Source organism: Pan troglodytes, chromosome 20 (genome assembly GCF_028858775.2).
Source record: "Pan troglodytes isolate AG18354 chromosome 20, NHGRI_mPanTro3-v2.0_pri, whole genome shotgun sequence".
NCBI lineage: Eukaryota > Metazoa > Chordata > Mammalia > Primates > Hominidae > Pan > Pan troglodytes.
The window spans coordinates 60,651,899-60,673,906 of NC_072418.2; the positions used below are offsets into that span (position 1 = coordinate 60,651,899).

At 45.1% G+C, this 22,008-nt stretch overlaps 1 protein-coding gene and 1 long non-coding RNA gene across 3 annotated transcripts; one reads left to right on the plus strand and one right to left on the minus strand.

Annotated features, from left to right (window-relative positions):
- The first annotated feature begins 3,816 nt into the window (after positions 1–3,816).
- LOC129138033 (uncharacterized) lies at positions 3,817–9,755 on the plus strand. Its single transcript, XR_008540955.2, has 2 exons — positions 3,817–3,912; positions 9,723–9,755. It is a non-coding gene; the product is annotated as an uncharacterized LOC129138033 (long non-coding RNA).
- Positions 9,756–17,702, minus strand: ZNF671 (zinc finger protein 671). 2 transcript variants are annotated; one of them, XM_003316749.7, is made up of 4 exons: positions 17,405–17,702; positions 13,223–13,349; positions 12,321–12,443; positions 9,756–11,702 (listed from the first exon to the last, which is right to left on the minus strand). In XM_003316749.7, the coding sequence occupies exons 1-4, from the start codon at positions 17,540–17,542 to the stop codon at positions 10,486–10,488; spliced, it is 1,605 nt and encodes a 534-aa protein (XP_003316797.3). In that variant the 5' UTR covers positions 17,543–17,702; the 3' UTR covers positions 9,756–10,485. The 2 variants fall into 2 exon arrangements, with proteins under 2 accessions (XP_003316797.3, XP_016792459.1); XM_016936970.4 differs by having other exon boundaries at positions 16,922–17,667.
- Positions 17,703–22,008: the final 4,306 nt, after the last annotated feature.

Sequence of the window (22,008 nt, forward strand, 5' to 3'; positions counted from 1 at the left end):
ATGCACTCCGAAGCATTGAAGTCAGTCTGTGCACTTTTGGTCAGGGACAGGTGAAAAACTACTTCAGATAGTGGCATAATAGTGCTTCTAGAAGATAGAAGAGAAATGTTAGATCACCTTGAAACAGTAGTACAAAGGTAGAATTCTGTCTGATTCCAACAGAAAACATCTTTTGCCTGCATAGTCAATTATTGTGTCCAATTACTGTGTCCAGTCAATAACTGTGTCCAATTCACTGAGCAACGCTTTTATCCATTTCATAATTCTTACTTGATATCTGAGATATATTCCTTTTAGAAGTCTAACATCAATCTCAAAAAACAATGAAAGAAATGCTACTTTGATAAGAGACAAAGGGGAGAGGTGGGACTTCTTAATCAGAAAGCCGGTGAAATGCACTTGAAGGAAGTGAGAAATGAGCCATGTGGGTATTTTTAGAATAAATTCCAGGCAGAAGAAGCAGGTTACTAGAGTGCCTGGATGGATGGAGACTTCACAGGGCACTTCGGCATTGGAGGGCCTAGGGCTCCAACCCAGCGGGCCTTCATCTGCTTTGCTGGCTGCAGAGACACTCAGGGTATATAGGTGAGAAATCTCTTCTTTTTTTTTTTCTTTTTCTTTTTGAGATGGAGTTTCACTCTTATTGCCCAGGCTGGAGTGCAATGACGCAGTCTTGTTTCACTGCAACCTCTCCACCTCCTGGGTTCAAGCGATTATCTTGCCTCAGCCTCCCAAGTAGCTGGGACTACAGGCACACACCATGACACCCAGCTAATTTTTGTATTTTTAGAAGAGACGGGGTTTCACCATGTTGGCCAGGCTGGTCTCGAACCACTGACCTCAGGTGATCCACGCACCTCGGCTTCCCAAAGTGCTGGGATTACAGGCATGAGCCACCGAGCCTGGCCGAGAAATCTCTGCCGCTTTGTTATAAAGTTTTGGAGCCGCAAAATAAATAGCACTCGAATATAAAATTTTCTTTTTAATTCTCAGCAAGGTAATGTACTTTTTTTTTTTTTTTTTTTTGAGATGGAATCTTGCTCTGTCACCCAGGTTGGAGTGCAGTGGCACGATCTCGGCTCACTGCAAGCTCCGCCTCCCAGGTTCACGCCATTCTCCTGCCTCAGCCTCCCGAGTAGCTGGGACTACAGTTGCCCACCACCATGCCTAGCTAATTTTTTGTATTTTTAGTAGAGACAGGGTTTCACCATCTTGGCCAGGCTAGTCTTGAACTCCTGACCTCATGATCCACCCACCTCGGCCTCTCAAGGTGCTGGAATTACAGGCGTGAGCCACTGCGTCCGGCCCCAACATTTATTTTAACGTTCAGATTCTCCCAGATGTTTGGACAGTGGGAACTCATTAAAGCTGTGCTCTCTGCTTTTTTATGTCAATATTATTGATAATTTCATTACTTTCTAATCCAAAAATATTTTCAGGCTCATGTTGTACCCTTGCTGTCCCAGCCCCAGAATCAGCCTCTTTTCCAAGGAGCTCTGGTTTTCTTCAATAGATAACAATGCTTGTAAATATTAGTAAGCATTAGCTGTGCTCTTTTCTACTGGTAAATCATTGATTATTAGGTCCTCTTGGGGAGAAAGCAGATACATACACATGCACGCACACTTTTTTTTTTTTTTTTTTTTTTTTGTTGAGACAGAGTCTTGCTCTGTCGCCCAGGCTGGAGTGCAGTGGCACGATCTTGGCTCACTGCAAGCTCAGCCTCTGAGGTTCACGCCATTCTCCTGCCTCAGGCTCCTGAGTAGCTGGGACTACGGGCGCCTGCCACCACGCCCGGCTAATTTTTTGTATATTTTTAGTAGAGACAGAGTTTCACCGTGTTAGCCAGGATGGTCTCGATCTCCTGACCTCGTGATCCGCCCGCCTCGGCTTCCCAAAGTGCTGGGATTACAGGCGTGAGCCACCGCGCCTGGCCACTTGCACACATTTCTATACAAATTTATTTCTACATCTATATTTACATCTGCAAAGACTTGAAAAATTCAGATATTTGAAATGACTCATGGGACTGAAAGCACTCTGTCATAAGGCTTTTATTTAAATATAAAGCATACAGTACAGCTAGAGAAAGACAGAACAGGCATCACGGCTCAGAAAGATCTGGACACATGACCCTCAGGATTCTTATTCACAAGTGGACATGCTTCATCTCTGGACTGTGCCACTAATATATATGGGATGGAGCTTGATTTCAGAAGAATTAATAACAGAAATTTCCAATAGGGACTTTTATGTCCCTCTGGCTGCATGACCCAAGCCAACCTAGCCATTTATGCCAGGTAAAAGCCAGCTGTAAAGACACGAAAAAATTTCAGAGTTTAAGCAGCACATTGTAACTCCCACTGCCTTTCTTTGCTAAAAGTCAAACTAGATATCCAGATGTCCCCAGAGATAAGCATAAAATTGTCCTATTCCAGCTATAAAGTGTTATCTATTCTCCACAGTCATCCCTTTGTTGGCTGGGTATTTTTAATTACAAATCACTCCTTCTTAATATTACCCTACATCATTTTCACTATTTATAGAACAGAACAAGCAAAAAGGGCAGCTGTCAAAATACTTTGTGTGCATTATTTGAGAAGTGGGTATTGCTTCAAAATATTTCAGAAAATGAAATAGCCCAGCACAAAGGTTCATAATCATGCACAAGACTGGCTACTATTTTACCTCCTTCCATCATCAACTTTAATAACAGTATCAATAGACTCATTCAATTCAAAGTTAATTCTAGTTCCTCTCCTAGCCAATATTTTCCACGGATAGAACATCTTGTGGTTGTTTTAATTCAATTTCTCACTTCATTTTATAATCTGTATCAGTCTTATCATAAGCTTTGTTTGAAATGTGTTAGTCAATTTGTGATGCCATAAAGGAATATCTGAGATTGGGTAATTTATTTAAAAAAAAAAAAAAGAGGGAGATGTATTTGGCTCACAGTTCTGCAGACAGTACATGAAGGAAAGTGCCAGTATCTGCTTTTGGTGAGGGCCTCAGGAAGCTTACAATTTTGGCAAAAAGTGAAGGAGAGCCAGCGTGTCACATGGTGAGGGAGGGAGCAAGAGAGGTAGGCAGGAGGGGCCAGGCTTTTCTAAACAACCAGATCTTGCATGAACTCAGTGAGAACTCACTCACTACCATGAGGACAGCACCAACCCATTCATGAGGGATCCACCCCCATGACCCAAAGACCTCTGACTAGGCCCACCTCCAACGTTGAAGGTCACATTTCAACATGAGATTTGCAAGGAACATACATCCAAACCATATCAGAACACATCAAATTAATTTTACCAAATATACCAGTATTACACCAAATAGCAGATAACATTATGAGTCTGATCATGATCATTACAAAATAAGTCAAAATTACAGTATATTCTCCACCTTTCCTTCAAATTGGGGTTCTTGCCCGTATACCAAATATATATGTTTTTTAGACATAGGTTCTCACTGTCACCCAGGCTGGAGTGTAGTGGCACCATCATGGTTCACTGCAGCCTCGAGCTCCTGGGATCAACTGATCCTCCCACCTCAGCCTCCCAAGTAGCAGCTCATATACCACATATTGTCCTACAAAAGGGTTTAAATCCAGGGCCAAGTATCATCCAGAGAATTTATTTTTATTTATTTATTTGACTCTCGTTTTGTCACCCAGGCTGGAGTACAGTGGCACGATCTCAACTCACTGCAACCTCTGCCTCCTGCGTTCAAGTGATTCTCTTGCCTCCACCTTGAGTAGCTGGGATTACAGGCACCCACCACCATGTCTGGCTAATATTTGTATTTTTTTTTTAGTAGAGACGGGGTTTCACCATGATGTCTAGGCTGGTCTCGAACTCCTGACTTCAAGTGATCCACCAGCCTCAGCCTCCCAAAGTGCTGGGATTACAGGTATGAGCCACCATGTTCAGCCCATCCAGAGAATTTAAATGTTCTTCTGAGGGCAGAGTAAATGCATATTGGGGACTATCCCTAATGAATGAAAATTGGCTTTGGCTTCCTAATGGAAAAGAAGGCATGAGCCAAATCTAGTACAGAATACTGATCTCTCTGAGCTTGCAGCACAGCTTTAGTTGTTGATGCCATATCAGATATAGCTGATCAAATGGGGGGACACCAATTTATCAAGTCTTCCGTAATCTATAGTTAATTTACCAGATCCATCAGCTTTTCTTCCAGGCCATCCTCGACCAAGGCTGGAGTGCAGTGGTGCAAACATGGCTCACTGCATCCTCAAACTCCTGGCCTTGAGTGATCCTCCCCTCAGCCTCCTGAATAGTTAAGACTACAAGCATGTTCCACCACACTCAGCTAATACGTTTTCAATTTTTTTGTAGAGAGGAGGTCTCACTATGTTGCCCAAGCTGGTCTCAAACTGCTGGGCTCAAGTAATCCTCCTGCCCTGGCCTCCCAAAGTGTTGGGATTAGAGGTGTGAGCCACCGCACCCAGCCCATCCTAGACTACTAAATAGGGAATTTTAGTAATATACCTGCATCTAAAAGATCCTTAATTCAAGTCAACATTTATTTCCCCCCAGGAATTCTATGGTGTTATAATCACTTGAGTGAGCTTAGCTGATTCTGAAGATTCCATCTAGCATGCTCAATTAAAACAGGACTAAAAGCAGATTTACATGGCATCCTATCAATTCCAATAATGCCTTGTGGTAATGGTGAAGCAAAAATCATACATAATTTCTGTCCATAAATGCCTCTATAGACCATATTTCTCCAGCTGCAAGCCTTCTCTAGCTGTATCACTATGTTCGTGTAATTGTATTTCCTTTTAAGTTTACATTAGCTAAGTTATAGCAACATCGATCATCAATTGTAGTAAAGTTTTCTCACTGCCTGCAGACCATTTACTTCATTCCAATGAAAGTGAACTTGAATTCCCAGCTAGAGGTCATGAGACCCTAACAAGGTCATGAGATCCATTGTCAAAGGAAATTAAATTTTGGGACCCCAAACCCATTTAGCCAAGGGGAAAAGTCAAGCTGGGAACTGGGTCATGCAAACTTGCCTCTACCTTTTGGTTCCTAAATCAAATGGCTGCAAGATGAAAAGCTACCCACTTTCCCCATATTTTACCCACAAGGAAATTACTGGTGAGCTGTTAAAACTTCACCATGGTGGCCGGGCGCGGAGGCTCACACCTGTAAGCCTAACACTTTGGGAGGCCAAGGCGGCTGGATCACGAGGTCAGGAGTTCGAGACCAGCCTGGCCAAGATGGTGAAACCCCATCTCTACTAAAAAAAAAAAAAAAAAAAAAAAAATACAAAAATTAGCCAGGTGTGGTGGCAGGTGCCTATAATCCCAGCTACTCGGGAGGCTGAGACAGGAGAATCACTTGAACCCAGGGGACAGAGGTTACAGTGAGCCGAGATCATGCCACTGCACTCCAGCCTGGGCGACAGAAGTGAAACTCCATCTAAAAACAAACAAAAAAAAAAACAAAAAAAAAAGAAACAAACAAAAAACTTCACCATGGAAATGCAAACTGATAGTTTATCTTTACAGGTGCGGTCACCCCAGCCTGTCAGACACAAAATGCCTACCCCATTTCCTCTGTGTTATCTTATGTAAAATGCAGATTCCCCACATCTTTCTTTTGCCCCCTTTTTTAATGTGAAAACTGTGTGCTTCTCAATATCCCACCCTTTCCTCTTTAAATTTGGAGCCCTAAAAATCATCTTCAGAGAAAAGCATAGACTTGTCTCCCGGGTGGGTCATTAACTTTGGCAAATAAGTCTCCAAAATGATTGAGACTTGTCTTGTCATTTTCTTCAATTGACATCATCATTCAGTCATAATACTCCCCATTTCTCTCCCTGGTTATAATCAGAGCAGGCTCTGAAGAGATTATACTTGTCACCTTTTTATAATTTTGACATTTTGAAAAATTATCAAGACTAGGGTGAATTAATTAGTTCCAGATCTTTCAGTAGACCAATTATTTTTACAGGGATTCAATACTTTCAGTAACTACTCAATCTTCCTTTCTTGTTTAAGGTCATTTTTGATCAACCATCTAAACATTTTTATCCAATTCTGTTTTCCTGAGGTTTCTTCCATCTCTTTTTATTTATTTATGTATGTATTTATTTATTTATTTTGAGATGGAATTTCACTCTTGTCACCCAGGCTGGAATGCAATGGTGCAATCTCGGCTCATCGCAACCTCTGCCTCCTAGGTTCAAGCAATTCTCCTGCCTCAGCCTCCTGAGTAGCTGGGATTACAGGCACGCACCACAACGCTCGGCTAGTTTTTTTGTATTTTTAGTAGAGATGGAGTTTCACCATGTTGGTTAGGCTGGTGTCCAACTCCTGACCTCAGGTGATCTGCCCACCTCACCCTCCCAAAGTGCTGGGATTACAGGCATGAGCCACCGCGCCAGGCTATCTCATCTCTTATTTTTAGTTACTTTTCTTCTGAATGATTCTTACTTTTCCCTCCCCCTCCAGTATTAAGTCTTATTCAAGACAGCTCAATAAGGAGGTCCATAACATCAAGCCTCATATCATGTTGCCTCCCCTTTTACCATGACATCAATTAGCTGGGTCTGCAGGATGGAGTTAGGAAAAGGTATGGTAGTGTACTTAACTACAGGCTAGAATCTACAGCTGATATAGTTTAGATGTGTGTCCCTTCCAAATCTCATGTTGAAATGTGACCTCCAGTGTTGGAGGTGGGCCTAATGGGAGGTGTTTGGGTGTTTTGCAGGACATTTAGTTATCCCCTCCGACCCACAGACTCCAGGTCCTACTTATATTCTTCCTCCTGTTTGTGAGTGAATCACATAACTTGTGCAATCTCAATCCAAGGACTAGAAGCCAACCTATTCACAAAAAATCTTCCTCACCAGCCTCTACCATATTTCATTCTGCCCAATAACTCCTTAGCCATTATTATTTAAAATGGACTCAGAGATCATAGCAAATATCCCATTTTCATCACCAAATGAAAAAATTTCAAAAATGTAATTGAAAATACTCACAAAACTCCACAGAGAATACTCGCGTGAGGTTTTGTTAAGGCAAAGGGTATGGTGCAGCAAGAGAAAGAATGCATGCCCATATGCTATGTCAGACACAAATCCAGGCAGTTTTCCAGACTCCCATTCATACACTGATATGATTCACTTCCAGATCAAGCCACCAATATCTGAGAGAGAAATGCTGGCTTCAGGAGAGCTCAAGTCAGAGGATCCCAGCAGGGATTTTATACCCTTCTGGGGTAACACAGTTGAGCCAGAGTGCCTACCTAATCACGTATGCCAACCAGAAACCATCAGCAGTCAAACTTGCCCTCCATATTGTCATGGGATCTTCCAGATGTTAAACAATAATAATAAAGCTCACTGCATTTAAATGTCAAAATGAGATACCTAAAGTCCCTACAGACAAAACTAGAGCTTTTCCAGTCCAATTTTAAACTAATTCCATCTTACACAAAACAAATGCACACTATATCAAAATTTGGGGGATGCTGCTAAAGCAGTACTTACAGGGAAATTTATAGACTATATTATTATACAAGAAGAGAGTTCACAAATAAATGACAGTTCATTTTAAGAAATTAGGAAAACCAGCCAGGCATGCTGGCTCATGCCTGTAATCCCAGTGCTTTGGGATCACTTGAAGCCAGGAGTTCAAGACCAGCTTGAGCAATACAGTGACACTCCATCTCCAAAAACAAAAACAAACAAAAAAGTTAGCCAGGTGTGATGGCACATGCCTGTAATCGCAGCTACTTAGGAGGCTGAGGATTACTTGAGCCCAAGAGTTCAAGGTTACAGTAAGCTATCATAGTGCCACTGCATTCTATCCTGGGTTGACAGAGAGAGACCCTGTCTCAAAACAAAAAAGAAAACTGGGAAAACACAGACAAATCCTATAGGCAACCCTATATAGACTCTATCCTCTCTTGCCTCTTGCTTCAGGAGCAGCCCTGCCTCAGTGACAGCAAAAAGTGGCAACCAAGAAAGCTATTTCCACATGATTCACCAGGAACACTGGCTAAGTTGCAAAGCCATGTCCCTGAAATGCTAGATCTTCCTTCTTTCAATCTTGGTTTTCCTACCCACTTACGCACCCAGCAATGGTCTTTTTTTTTTCTTTTTTTTTTTTTTTTTGAGACAGAGTCTCGCTCTGTCACCCAGGCTGGAGTGCAGTGGTGCGATCTCGGCTCACTGCAAGCTCCGCCTCCTGGGTTCATGCCATTCTCCTGCCTCAGCCTCCCAAGTAGCTGGGACTACAGATGCCCACCACCACGCCTGGCTAATTTTTTGTATTTTTAGTAGAGACGGGGCTTCACCGTGTTAGCCGGGATGGTTTCAATCTCCTGACCTCGTGATCCGCCCGCCTCAGCCTCCTAAAGTGCTGGGATTACAGGCGTGAGCCACTGCACCCGGCCCCAGCAGTGGTCTTGAGTTGAGCCATCTAGAGTCTATGGGAATCCACAAAATGTTTAGATTTGCCCTGGGAGTGATGCTGACCACAAAAGAGACATAGCTGTGGAAGTTCTGAAACTTTCTGTATACTCTCATCCTATATAGCCATAGTATGGGAACATCTGAGCATGTACCTTTAGAAGTGGCACATCCCAGGCCAGGTGCGGTGGCTCACGCCTGTAATCCCAGGACTCGGGAGGCCGAGGCAGGCGGATCACCTGAGGTCGGGAGTTTGAGACCAGCCTGACCAACATGGAGAAACCCTGTCTCTACTAAAAATACAAAATTAGGGCTGGGCGCAGTGGCTCACGCCCGTAATCCCAGCACTTTGGGAGGCCAAGGCAGGCGGATCACGAGGTCAGGAGATCGAGACCATCCTGGCTAACATGGTGAAACTCCGTCTCTACTAAAAAATACAAAAGAATTAGCCGGGTGTGGTGGCGGGCACCTGTAGTCCCAGCTACTCGGGAGGCGGAGGCAGGAGAATGGCAAGAACCTGGGAGGTGGAGCTTGCAGTGAGCCAAGATTGCGCCACTGCACTCCTGCCTGGGTGACAGAGCCAGACTCCGTCTCAAAAAAAAAAAAAAAAAAAAAAATTAGCTGGGCATAGGTGACGCATGCCTATAATCCCAGCTACTCAGGAGGCTGAGGCAGGACAGTCACTTGAACCCAGTAGGTGGAGGTTGCAGTGAGCCAAGATCACGCCATTGCACTCCAGCCTAGGCAACAAGAGTGAAACTCCATCTCAAAAAAAAGAAGTGGCACATCCCTTGTAGTGTGCTGCAATCTCTTCAACTCCCTATTAGTCATACCCAGTGTTTCTATACCAATTATAATTACCACCTGGCTCCTAGAGGTCCTCCAGACAAGGACACCTGCCTATTAAATTCTGAACACAGACTCCTTGACAAGAAGCAGGGGCCAGCTTCCCAATAAGTGCTTGGAAATATGGAACACTGGATGGGAACCAGTGACCAAACTCATGCTCCCAGGTGCTCTAGAAGTTGTTACAACTGATCTCTCTTCATGGTTACCTCCAAACCTACAGTAAAACTGGCATCCAGGTCACATGATTTGTCTCCCAAAGCCCTGCAGTCTGTCTTAGAAGGGCTTGAACAGCAACGCAAATTAGGTCAAAGCTGTAATCAGAGCTGTTCTCTGCCATTTGCTCTAAGGGACAGAAAACAAGGACTCCCACAAAAGCTGTTAACTTGTTCATGCTGAGAACACACCTGTTTCCTCAACAGACTCCAAACAATAAACAGAACCCACAACATTAATGGTGGCTTAAAGAACAGGCCTTTATTATCATGAGCAACGTGAAGCAGGCAGTTCCAGAGCTGGGTGACTTGGATATTGGATATATCCATAACGAGCATCATATGAAACCAATCAACACAGGTAAGTCTCTGCAGGCTATTTGCAGAATCCTTCTGTGTCCTCTTGAACAAAGCTGATTATTTCCATGCCATTTACATCAAAAGAGAGGAAATTAAGACCCCTAGTGGGCTGTGAGACCACTCACAACACCTTTTAGGGACTGGGGAGAGAAGAGAGGTCTGCCCGTCACAAACATGCTGGGGTAAATAGTAAACGCAGTATGATTCTGCCAGATGGTAGGAGCAGATGGCACCTGCCCCAGCAAAGGCCAATAGCCATTTAAAAAGTGCAACACAGCTGCTGAAAGCATCTCACATACTTGGCACTCACAGGGAATCTCCCCAGTGGGAATGTCCATATCTATGAAGTTTCACTTCTTACTGATGGTTCCCTCCCAATGGCTGCTCCCAGAGTTCCACTCTAGGGTGAGCTGTTGGGCTGAACAGAGACAGCACATTGCTTGGACTGCTAAGGCCTGTGTCCAGTGTGAAATTCCCAATGGCGGGTAAGGTTCAGCCTCCAGGGGAAGGCTTTCCTGCATCTGCTGCACTCATTAACTACTGCTAGTTCCCCACCATACAATAAGTCGGGGGCATTGGCCTAAGACTTTCCCCCACATTTGCTACACTCTTAAAGCTTTTCTCCAGCATGAACCCTCTGGTGCAGAACAAGTGTCTGTTTCCGGATGAATTCTCTCCCGCACTCACTACACACATAAGGCCTTTCCCCAGTGTGGACTTTCCAGTGCCTGATGAGGTTGGGTCTTTGAGTGAAGGCTTTCCCGCACTTGCTGCACTCATAAGGCTTTTCTCCAGAGTGAACTTTCTGGTGCTGAATGAGTTTGGAGATGCAGCTGAAAGCTTTACCACATCTGCTACACTCATAATCACTGCTGTGAATTCTCCAGTGTACATTAAGGTGGGAGCTTTGGCTAAAGGCCTTCCCACATTCACTGCACTCATAAGGCCTTTCTCCAGTGTGAGTTCGTTGGTGCAGAACAAGTGTGTGTTTCCGACTGAACTCTTTCCCACATTCGCTGCATACATAAGGCCTGGCTCCTGTGTGAACTTCCTGGTGTCGAATGAGATTAGACTTACTGCTAAAAAATTTCCCACATTTGCCACACTGATAGAGTCTTTCACCCGTGTGAACTCGCCTGTGCTCAATCAGGCCGGAGATTTGTCTAAAGAATTTCCCACATTCGCTGCACTCGTATGGCCTTTCTCCAGTGTGAACTGTCTGGTGTTTAAAGAGGTCATAGCTTTGGCTGAAGAATTTCCCACATTCGTTACACTCATAAGGCCTTTCTCCAGTGTGGATTCTCTGATGCCGAGCAAGTGTGTCTTTGCGGGTGAAGGCTTTCCCACATTCACCACACCTGTGATACCTCTGTCCCATGAGAAAGCCACTCACAAGCTTAGTGCTCTTGTGGGGCTTCATGCTGCTGTGAGAGGCCTGATGCTGAAGAAGGCCAGATGTGGCTGAAAAGTCTCTCCTACCTTTCCCACATGTGAGGGTCTTTTCTGGCACATGGACTCTGCAGCTTTTCACAGAGTCTCTGCCCTCCTTCCTTGGGAAAAGTTTCCCTCCATTGGGCTGGTTCTGGTGCTGGTCAAAGTCTGTACTGAACCAGAATTGCTTTCCACATGCCCCACACAAGTATGGTTTCTGCCTGGCTTTTCCCCCATAGTATTTAGCCAGGTGTAAGGTATCTTTCAATATTGGGCCACATATGTCACATGGGTGAGACTCCAGCTCTGCCACGAGAGTCCTGACCTCTGACACTCCTGCTACAAAAATGCTCTGCTCAGAAGATACCTCTTCATCCTCCACTCCATGCCAACAACCTGAAGAACACAGAAATGCTGATTAAATGCATATTTACGGGTGGGAAGGGGCAACCTCATCGTATATGTGCATTTGACACATGCAGGAATAAGTTCATGAAACTGTTTTCAGAATGAGAGGCATGGTCAGAGTGAGGAAGGAATGGCTTTGAGGTAGTGAGCCTCTGGAGGTCATACCATGGGGGAGTGCTAATGAAGGGCCAGGATATAAGAATGGAACCAAACAAATGGCTTCCAGTAGGGCCTTGATTGTTAGTGACTCGTGAGTGCTATGAAAAATGTATCCAGTCCCAGGAAAATCCAACTACAAGTGAGCAGCTGGTGTTCAAAGACTATTTAAGAATATATGCACATCTTGTGAACATTAATTGCAGGTCAATACTGCCAAAAAATGCAGACAGAGAAGTGGTAAAACATGGGTGTAAGGTGAGGGCCAGAGGTGAGGGTGGCAAGGGGCTAACAAACTAGAAATGATATATCTTCGTGTCAAGAACAGGAAAGGACAGATAGAAACGCTGTGTGGCCACTGGCCCTGGAAACAAACACTGATGTGAACAGTTAATGTTGCCAGTTTTGAACCCAGCTTTGACATCGTGCCCTTCCCCAATGTCCACTCACCAGGTCTAAGTCCCCTCTGGGCCTCTCTTTCTGTGGCTGAAGTCATATCCACCTGGTCATACACCCAGGGCTCTTCTCCTCGCTGTAGTTTCATGACTGCACGTGATCTGGAAAATGCAATTCCTAAGGGAAAGTCAGAACAGGTGAGCAGCCAGCACTGGCCCATGGCAAACCACCCTATGATGGACTTCAGGTAAGAAAAATAACCTGGGAGGAGTTGTGCAGGAATAACCCAAAGGTCCCTATAAGTGACTATGTAAGTGCCTATAACTCCTGACAAGGTCAGGCCCTAGAAAATGTCACCTGAGCTGGGCGCAGTGGCTCACACCTGTAATCTAACACTTTCAGAAGTCAAGTCAGGGTATTACTTGAGCTCAGGAGTTCAAGACCAGCCTGGGCAACATGGCGAAACCACATCTCTACAGAAAAATTAGCTGGGTGTGGTGGTGTGTGTCTGTAGTCCCAACTATTCAGGAGGCTGAGGTGAGAGGATGGCTTGAGCCTGGGAGGTAGAGGTTGCAATGAGCTGAGATCGTGCCACTGCACTCCAGCTTGGGCAACAGAGCCAGACCCTGACTCAAAAAAAAAAAAAAAGAAAAGAAAATGTCACCTGGAGAAAGGGACAGAACCTTGGGCACAGAGGCATCATAATTTTGGACAGAGTCACCAGTACAGAAAGCGAACAGACCTAGTGAGATCCACTGGGCAAACCACAAGTCTCATGACCCCAAACCCTTGGCTGCACGGCTTCAGGACTACTCAGCAAGTAGGGAGGACACTCCATACAGCTTAGCCCTGGCATCCTGAGCACCTACTCCAGGAAACTGGTGAAGGAAGCGGTGCTCATGATCCCACCACAGGAAGAACAGAGTGGTAAAGGCAGAAAAGCATGAGGACCTTACCCAGTGAGGCTAAAAGTGCAAAGTTCTCCAGCATCACATCGTGGTACAAAAGTCTCTGAGCATCATCAAGAAGCTCCCATTCTTCCCGAGAGAAGTATACAAACACATCCTCAAAGACCACACAGCCCTGCAACAAAAGGGACAGGAAGGACCATAAAAAGTCTCTTGACCAATGATCCCCAGTCTACCTACCCACAACATCCTGCTAACTAACCTCCCAGGTTCCCAAGTCAGAGATACCAGGCACTAGTACCACTGATCCTCACTCTCTCCTGATCACCCCAGCAATCACTGTGTCCGCCCACCACAACAACAGACAGGCTGACAGATAAATGCCATTTACACTCTGAGCCAGCCAACTCCCCTGGGGTACCCAAGATCACAAATCCCAGGTATGAACCTAGGCTTATTTTTCTCAGTTAAGCCCCAAGTCACAGGACCGTCAGCTCACACTCCCTCCTCTCATACACATCACTCTCTGGACTATGTCTCCCTCACATCTCCAGCTTCCCCCCCACCCTACTGGCCCACCCCATCTCCCTGGACTCCCCAAATGTCACTCTACACATAGCATTAAGAGTGCTTGCCGAAGGCAGATCACGAGGTCAAGAGAGCGAGACTATCCTGGCCAACATGGTGAAACCCCGTCTCTACTAAAAAAAAAAAAAAAAAAAAATACACAAATTAGCTGGGCATGGTGGTGTGTGCCTGTAGTCCCAGCTACTTGGGAGGCTGAGGCAGGAGAACTGCTTGAACCTGGGAGGCAGAGGTTGCAGTGAGCTGAGATCACACTACTACACTCCAGTCTGGCGACAGAGTGAGACTCCATCTCAAAAAAAAAAAAAAAAAGTGCTTGCCAACAATCAGTATCCCATCTTGCTCCAAACCATCAATGGCCCCATTGCCAAGGAAAGCCCTATTGTTGCTCTGAAAGCCTCCCAATCTGGCCCTGTTCCTTTTTTCAATCACAGGCACCTCAAACCACATGCAGATCTCAGGTATCCTCAACCCTCTTCCATTTCTTTGTTGCACATTGTACCACTGTTTGATATGGATTGGATGTGTATCCCCTACAAATCTCATGTTGAAATGCAACCCCTAGTGCTGGAGGCCCAGGGAAGCCAAAAGATTGGACACCCCTGATTTAAAGTGAGAGATGTGTAACTACTCCTTTAACTTGAACTCTTAGAGGCCACTGTAGGGTTACTAACTGACCTGATTTCAATATTGCTGTGTGTCAGGGAATAGGAACGCTTAAAGAGAGGGAGAAGGATGGGGATCAGCTGGTCAGTGAGGCAGTCAGAAGACACATAACAATTTTTCTTTTTTTTTTTTTTAGACAGATTCTTGCACTGTTGCCCAGGCTGGAGTGCAGTGGCACGATCTTGGCTCACTGCAAGCTCCATCTCCCAGGTTCACACCATTCTCCTGCCTCAGCCTCCCGAGTAGCCGGGACTACAGGCGCCCACCACCATGCCCGGCTAATTTTTTGTATTTTCAGTAGAGAGAAGGTTTCACCATGTTAGCCAGGATGGTCTTGATCTCCTGACCTCGTGATCCACCCGCCTCGGCCTCCCAAAGTGCTGGGATTACAGGTGTGAGCCACTGCGCCTGGCCGACTTTAGGCATTTGACACAGATCTCTAACTAACTTAATGCAGGCAGCAGGAGATAAATACCCATGCTCAGCTGCATCATGAAAACAGAAGAAACTGGAACACATTCAACACCCTCAACACATTCCAGCTACATCAAGAGAGTCTGGTTCCTACCTTCTGGCCTCAGGATAATGACAGAATGTAGTACATCCTAAGTTCCAGAGAGTTACCAAAAACAGAGACAGCATTCTGGACAAACACAAAGATTAGAGAAGCACCCTAAATCTTTGGCCAGATGGATTCGTGAGATCCTTCTACTACACTAGGCAAGACTGGGAGAAGTAGTGAACTTTTTTTTTTTGAAATGGGGTCTCAGCCGAGCATGATGACTCACACCTGTAATCCCAGCACTTTGGGAGGCCGAGGCGGTTGGATCTCCTGAGGGCAGGAGTTCGAGACCAGCCTGGCCAACATCGTGAAACCCCGTCTCTACCAAAAATACAAACAAATTAGCTGGGCGTGGTGGCGGGTGCCTGTAATTCCAGCTACTCAGGAGGCAGACAGGAGAATTGCTTGAACCCAGAAGGCAGAGGTTGCGGTGAGCCAAGATTGTGCCACTGCACTCCAGCCTAGGAAACGTGGTGAAACCCCGTCTCTACTAAAAATGCAAAAATTAGCTGGGTGTGGTGGTGGGCACCTGTAATCCCAGCTACTCGGGAGGCTGAGGTAGGAGAACTGCTTGAACCCAGGAGACAGAGGTTGCAGTGAGCCGAGATCGCGCCACTGCACTCCAGCCTGGGTGACAAGAGCAAGACTCCATCTCAAAAAAACAAAACAAAACAAAACCCGGCCAAGGCATGGTGGCTCACTCTTGTAATCCCAGCACTTTGGGAGGCCAAAGGGAGTGGATCAACTGAGGTCACGAGTTTGAGACCAGCCTGGCCAACATGGTGAAACTCTATCTATTAAAATACAAAAATTAGCTGGGCATGGTGATGCATGCCTGTAATCCCAGCTACTGGGAAAACTGAGGCAGGAGAATCACTTGAATCTGGGAGGCAGAAGCTGCAGTGAGCCAAGATCGCACCACTGCACTCCAGCCTGGGTGACAGAGCGAGACTCGTCTCCAAAAAAATAAATAAATAAATAAAATAAAACCAAAGCCAAGTGCAGTGGCTCACAACTGTAATCCAAACACTTTGGAAGGCTGGGGCCGGTGGATCAGTTGAGGTTGGGAGTTCAAGACCACCTGGGCCAACACGGTGAACGTCCCCCCAACTCCCCCGCCCCCACCCCACCCCTCCCACCTCCCCACCCCACCCCTCCCACCTCCCCACCCCCGTCTCTACTATAAATACTAAAATTAGCCAGGGGTGGTTGCGGGCACCTGTAATCTCAACTACTCGGGAGGCTGAGGCGGGAGAATCTCTTGAACCCGGGAGGTAGAGGTTGCAATGAGCCACTGCATCCCACCCTGGGCGACAGAGTGAGACTTCGTCTCAAAAAAATAAATAAATAAATAAATAAACTAAAACTAAAAACACACAAAATGAGGGTGAGATAATCAGATAGTAACAAATTTATAGCACACTACCCATCGTTGCCATCCCAGGCCAAACTCCTCATACCCTACAGCTCTCTCCTCCTGCAAACACTGAAAAGAACCCTTTCAAATGGCAGGACCCTTCTCTTCTGGGGGGGAGTCTCAAGAATGCCCACTCCCTCTTCCCTGCCCTCCAGTCCCAGCCTTCTCATCTCTTACCCCAGAGATATGAAATAACATACTTAAGACTGCCCCACTTAAATCTGACCTCCTGGCCTTGCCCTACTCCAGACCACTCCCTTCACCCCAAAGATATTCTAAGCCCAGCCCCTTCCCCACAACTTCAGACCTTCCTCTCTAGTTGCCTAAGTGAGGAAGCCTCCACTCTGAGACATCTCAAAGTCACCATTCCAAAATCCAAACGTTCATGGAAAAACAACAAAAACACCTTGCTCTTTCATGCCTTACTTTCAGTCATAGCTGCATATGATGGAGCAGAAAATCCTGTTGGTTTCAAATTTAAAACCTACCCAGAATATGATCACTTCTACCCACTCACCTGCCATTACTCTTGGTACATCCACCACCAAAGCATTCCTGGAATCCACTGCAGTAGCCTCCTTACCGGTCTCCTCGTATCCATCCTCGCAGTCCCCACCCCAAACTAATGTTCTCCCCTGAGCAAATTTCGAGACACTTAAAATCCCAGCTAAGATCACGTTCTTCTATTCAAAACCCTCAGTTAATCTCAACGCCCTCAGAATGAAGCGACAACTTCTCAGCCTGCCATTCCAGTCACAGTTCCTCAAAGTCTGCTCTGTGTTGATGAGAACCCTGTCTCCCAAATGTTTGGGGGTCAGCAGCACCCCCGAGCCTTTACCTGCGCCGTCCCCTCCGCCCGTAACTCTCCTACACCCACCCACACCGAGATAGGACCCCGCCCCAAGAGTGCGTCGCTGTCCTGGGACACAGGGGCTGCAGGCACTTTACGATTCGGAGTCGGAGAAAGGGTGACTGAGGGCCCGGAGGACGCAGCACCCACCCGCGCGGAGTCCGTTAGCTCCGCCATAGGACCGTGGGCGCGGACAGCTGCCGGGAGCGGCAGGCGTCTCGATCGGGGACGCAGGCACTTCCGTCCCTGCAGAGCATCAGACGCGTCTCGGGACACTGGGGACAACATCTCCTCCGCGCTTTCCCGACACCTCCACCTGCGGCCCACACAAGCGTTACAGAACCCCGGCCAGGTGCAGCCTGACAGAAACAAACAAAATGTCCGCTACAAGGAGGAGCCGGAAGTCCCGCCCACGCACCCCCCGCAGGCACTGAAACACCCCTCTCCTGGGCCCTCATTGGGTATGCAACGTATAGGTTTGTGGGTAGAGTGTGGTTCCCACTGAGCTATCCTTCAAGGCAGGGGATTCTTGGCCTGGGCTCTTGGGAAAACTCGAAGTAGGAGGGCCAAGTTGTTTGGGAAAAGTAACCCGAGTTTCAAAGGGCTAACAGGAATTCCATCCTCTTTTTTTTTTTTTTTTTTTTTTCTTTTTTTTGAGACAGAGTCTCGCTCTGTCGCCCAGGCTGCAGTGCAGTGGCGCGATCTTGGCTGACTGCAACCTCCGCCTCCCGGGTTCAAGCGATTCTCCTGCCTCAGCCTCCCAAGTAGTTGGGACTACAGGGGCCCGCCACCACGCCAGGCTAATTTTAGTACTTTTAGCAGAGTACGGGATTTCACCGTGTTGGCCAGGCTGGTCTCGAACTCCTGACTTTGTGATTTGCCTGCTTCGGCCTCCCAAAGTGCTGGGATTACAGGAGTGAGCCATGGTGCCCGGCTGACTTCTGTCCTCTTAAAAGGCCTGGACCTAGATTCCCTGGAGTGTAGTATGCACCGATCGCAGAAATGTTGAGGCATTTCAGATGTTCCCCAAAGCTGCAAAACTAAATAGATACACCACACCACAATGTCTCTTTGCGTACACTCACAGCTAGAAGCTAATAACTATTACCTTGTTGCTTTTTAAATATGTGTGCACTCAAGCTTTACAGTAACTTTTGTGAGCTTCAGTTTGGTCAGAGACGGAAGAGAAAATATTCCAAACAAGGCCTTGGAGTGGAAGAAGGAAGAGGGATGATGTGGAGTCTCCCGGAAACCAGTGGACAGATTTCTTCCGAAAACTCTTCCTGCCTGGGTAATCAGTGATGTCTCCATCACAGCAAAACACAGTGCAATTACCATTTAACCTGTCATTGTCATTGTAAGTACGGTGTCTGTGTTAGGAGGTGAGATTATCCCTGGGGGAAAAATCCTGACAGCTATTAATAATGATTCCGTAGTTATTTGAAGATAATGAAAGAAATTGCTCTGAGGAAATATCTGTGATAGATGGACAAAGTTAAGATCTCAGGAAAGTTTGAGCCTGAATACTAAAGTATGAGAAGTGAAAGAATGAAGTTAAGTATGTGGTTGTGTTGTGATCTTGACCACACTTTGTCAACAAAATGTGACTCTTTTTTCCTGAAAATGCTGAGCAATTGTAAAGAAGATATCAGAATGGTAAAAATCAACAGTGAAGTTGTGCTGTCTTGATAATTCACTGTTAAAATACACATCCAAGGAACACATACGAGCTCTCAGTAGGTGTTTTTCAAATGTGTTAGTAGCATGAAAGACATCACTAATAAAATTTCCAAGATTCCTATACATACAGGACATGTCCTGCATATAATGATTTTTGTCCTGCATCACCTTTTGACTTTGTCACAATACCCTAAATAAATCTTCTAAAGAAGGCAACAGTCTTAAAGAAAAGAATTTTCAACCTGGAATTTCATATCCAGCCAAACTAAGCTTCATAAGTGAAGGAGAAATAAAATACTTTACAGACAAGCAAATGCTGAGAGATTTTGTCACCACCAGGCCTGCCCTAAAAGAGCTCCTGAAGGAAGCACTAAACATGGAAAGGAACAACTGGTACCATCCACTGCAAAAACATGCCAAATTGTAAAGACCATCAAGGCTAGGAAGAAACTGCATCAACTAATGAGCAAAATAACCAGCTAACATCATAATGACAGGATCAAATTCACACATAACAATACTAACCTTAAATGTAAATGGGCTCAATGCTCCAATTAAAAGGCACAGACTGGCAAATTGGATAAAGAGTCAAGACCCATCTGTGTGCTGTATTCAGGAAACCCATCTCACGTGCAGAGACACACATAGGCTCAAAATAAAGGGATGGAGGAAGATCTACCAAGCAAATGGAAAACAAAAAAAGGCAGGGGTTGCAATCCTAGTCTCGGATAAAACAGACTTTAAACCAACAAAGATCAAAAGAGACAAGGCCACTACATAATGGTAAAGGGATCAATTCAACAAGAAGAACTAACTATCCTAAATATATATGCACCCAATACGGGAGCACCCAGATTCATAAAGCAAGTCCTTAGTGACCTACAAAGAGACTTAGACTCCCACACAATAATAATGGGAGACTTTAACACCCCACTGTCAACATTAGACGGATCAATGAGACAGAAAGTTAACAAGGATATCGAGGAATTGAACTCAGCTCTGCACCAAGCGTACCTAATAGACATCTACAGAACTCTCCACCCCAAATCAACAGAATATACATTTTTTTTCAGCACCACACTACACCTATTCCAAAATTGACCACATAGTTGGAAGTAAAGCACTCCTCCGCAAATGTAAAAGAACAGAAATTATAACAAACTGTCTCTCAGACCACAGTGCAATCAAACTAGAACTCAGGATTAAGAAACTCATTCAAAACCGCTTAACTACATGGAAACCGAACAACCTGCTCCTGAATGACTACTGGGTACATAACGAAATGAAGGCAGAAATAAAGATGTTCTTTGAAACCAAGGAGAACAAAGACACAACATACCACAATCCTGGGACACATCCAAAGCAGTGTGTAGAGGGAAATTTATAGCACTAAATGCCCACCAGAGAAAGCAGGAAAGATCTAAAATTGACACCCTAACATCCAATTAAAAGAACTAGAGAAGCAAGAGCAAACACATTCAAAAGCTAGCAGAAGGCAAGAAATAACTAAGATCAGAGCAGAACTGAAGGAAATAGAGACACAAAAAACCCTTCAAAAAATCAATGAATCCAGGAGCTGGTTTTTTGAAAAGATCAACAAAATTGATAGACCGCTAGCATGACTAATAAAGAAGAAAAGAGAGAAGAATCAAATAGATGCAATAAAAAAATGACAAAGGGGATATCAGCACCGATCCCACAGAAATACAAACTACCATCAGAGAATACTATAAACACCTCTACGCAAATAAACTAGAAAATCTAGAAGAAATGGACAAATTCCTCGACACATACACTCTCCCAAGACTAAACCAGGAAGAAGTTGAATCTCTGAATAGACCAGGCTCTGAAATTGAGGCAATAATTAATAGGTTACCAACCAAAAAAAGTCCAGGACCAGATGGATTCACAGCTGAATTCTACCAGAGGTACAAGGAGGAGCTGGTGCCATTCCTTCTGAAACTATTCCAATCAATAGAAAAAGAGGGAATCCTCCCTAACTCATTTTATGAGGCCAGCATCATCCTGATACCAAAGCCTGGCAGAGATGCAACAAAAAAAGAGAATTTTAGACCAATATCCTTGATGAACATTGATGCAAAAATCCTCAATAAAATACTGGCAAACCGAATCCAGCAACACATCAAAAAGCTTATCCACCATGATCAAGTGGGCTTCATCCCAGGGGTGCAAGGGTGGTTCAACATACGAAAATCAATAAACGTAATCCAGCATATAAACAGAACCAAAGACAAAAACCACAGGATTATCTCAATGGATGCAGAAAAGGCCTTTGACAGAATTCAACAACCCTTCATGCTAAAAACTCTCAATAAATTAGGTATTGATGGGAACGTATCTCAAAATAATAAGAGCTATCTATGACAAACCCACAGCCAATATCATACTGAATGGACAAAAACTGGAAGCATTCCCTTTGAAAACTGGCACAAGACAGGGATGCCCTCTCTCACCACTCCTATTCAACATAGTGTTGGAAGTTCTGGCCAGGGCAATCAGGCAGGAGAAGGAAATAAAGGGCATTCAATTAGGAAAAGAGGAAGTCAAATTGTCCCTGTTTGCAGATGACATGATTGTATATCTAGAAAACCCCATTGTCTCAGCCCAAAATCTCCTTAAGCTGATAAGCAACTTCAACAAAGTCTCAGGATACAAAATCAATGTGCAAAAATCACAAGCATTCTTATACACCAATAACAGACAAACAGAAAGCCAAATCATGAGTGAACTCCCATTCACAATTGCTTCAAAGAGAATAAAATACCTAGGAATCCAACTTACAAGGGATGTGAAGGACCTCTTCAAGGAGAGCTACAAACCACTGCTCAATGAAATAAAAGAGGATACAAACAAATGGAAGAACATTCCATGTTCATGGGTAGGAAGAATCAATATCATGAAAATGGCCATACTGCCCAAGGTAATTTATAGATTCAATGCCATCCCCATCAAGCTACCAATGACTTTCTTCACAGAATTGGAAAAAACTACCTTAAAGTTCATATGGAACCAAAAAAGAGCCCGCATTGCCAAGTCAATCCTAAGCCAAAAGA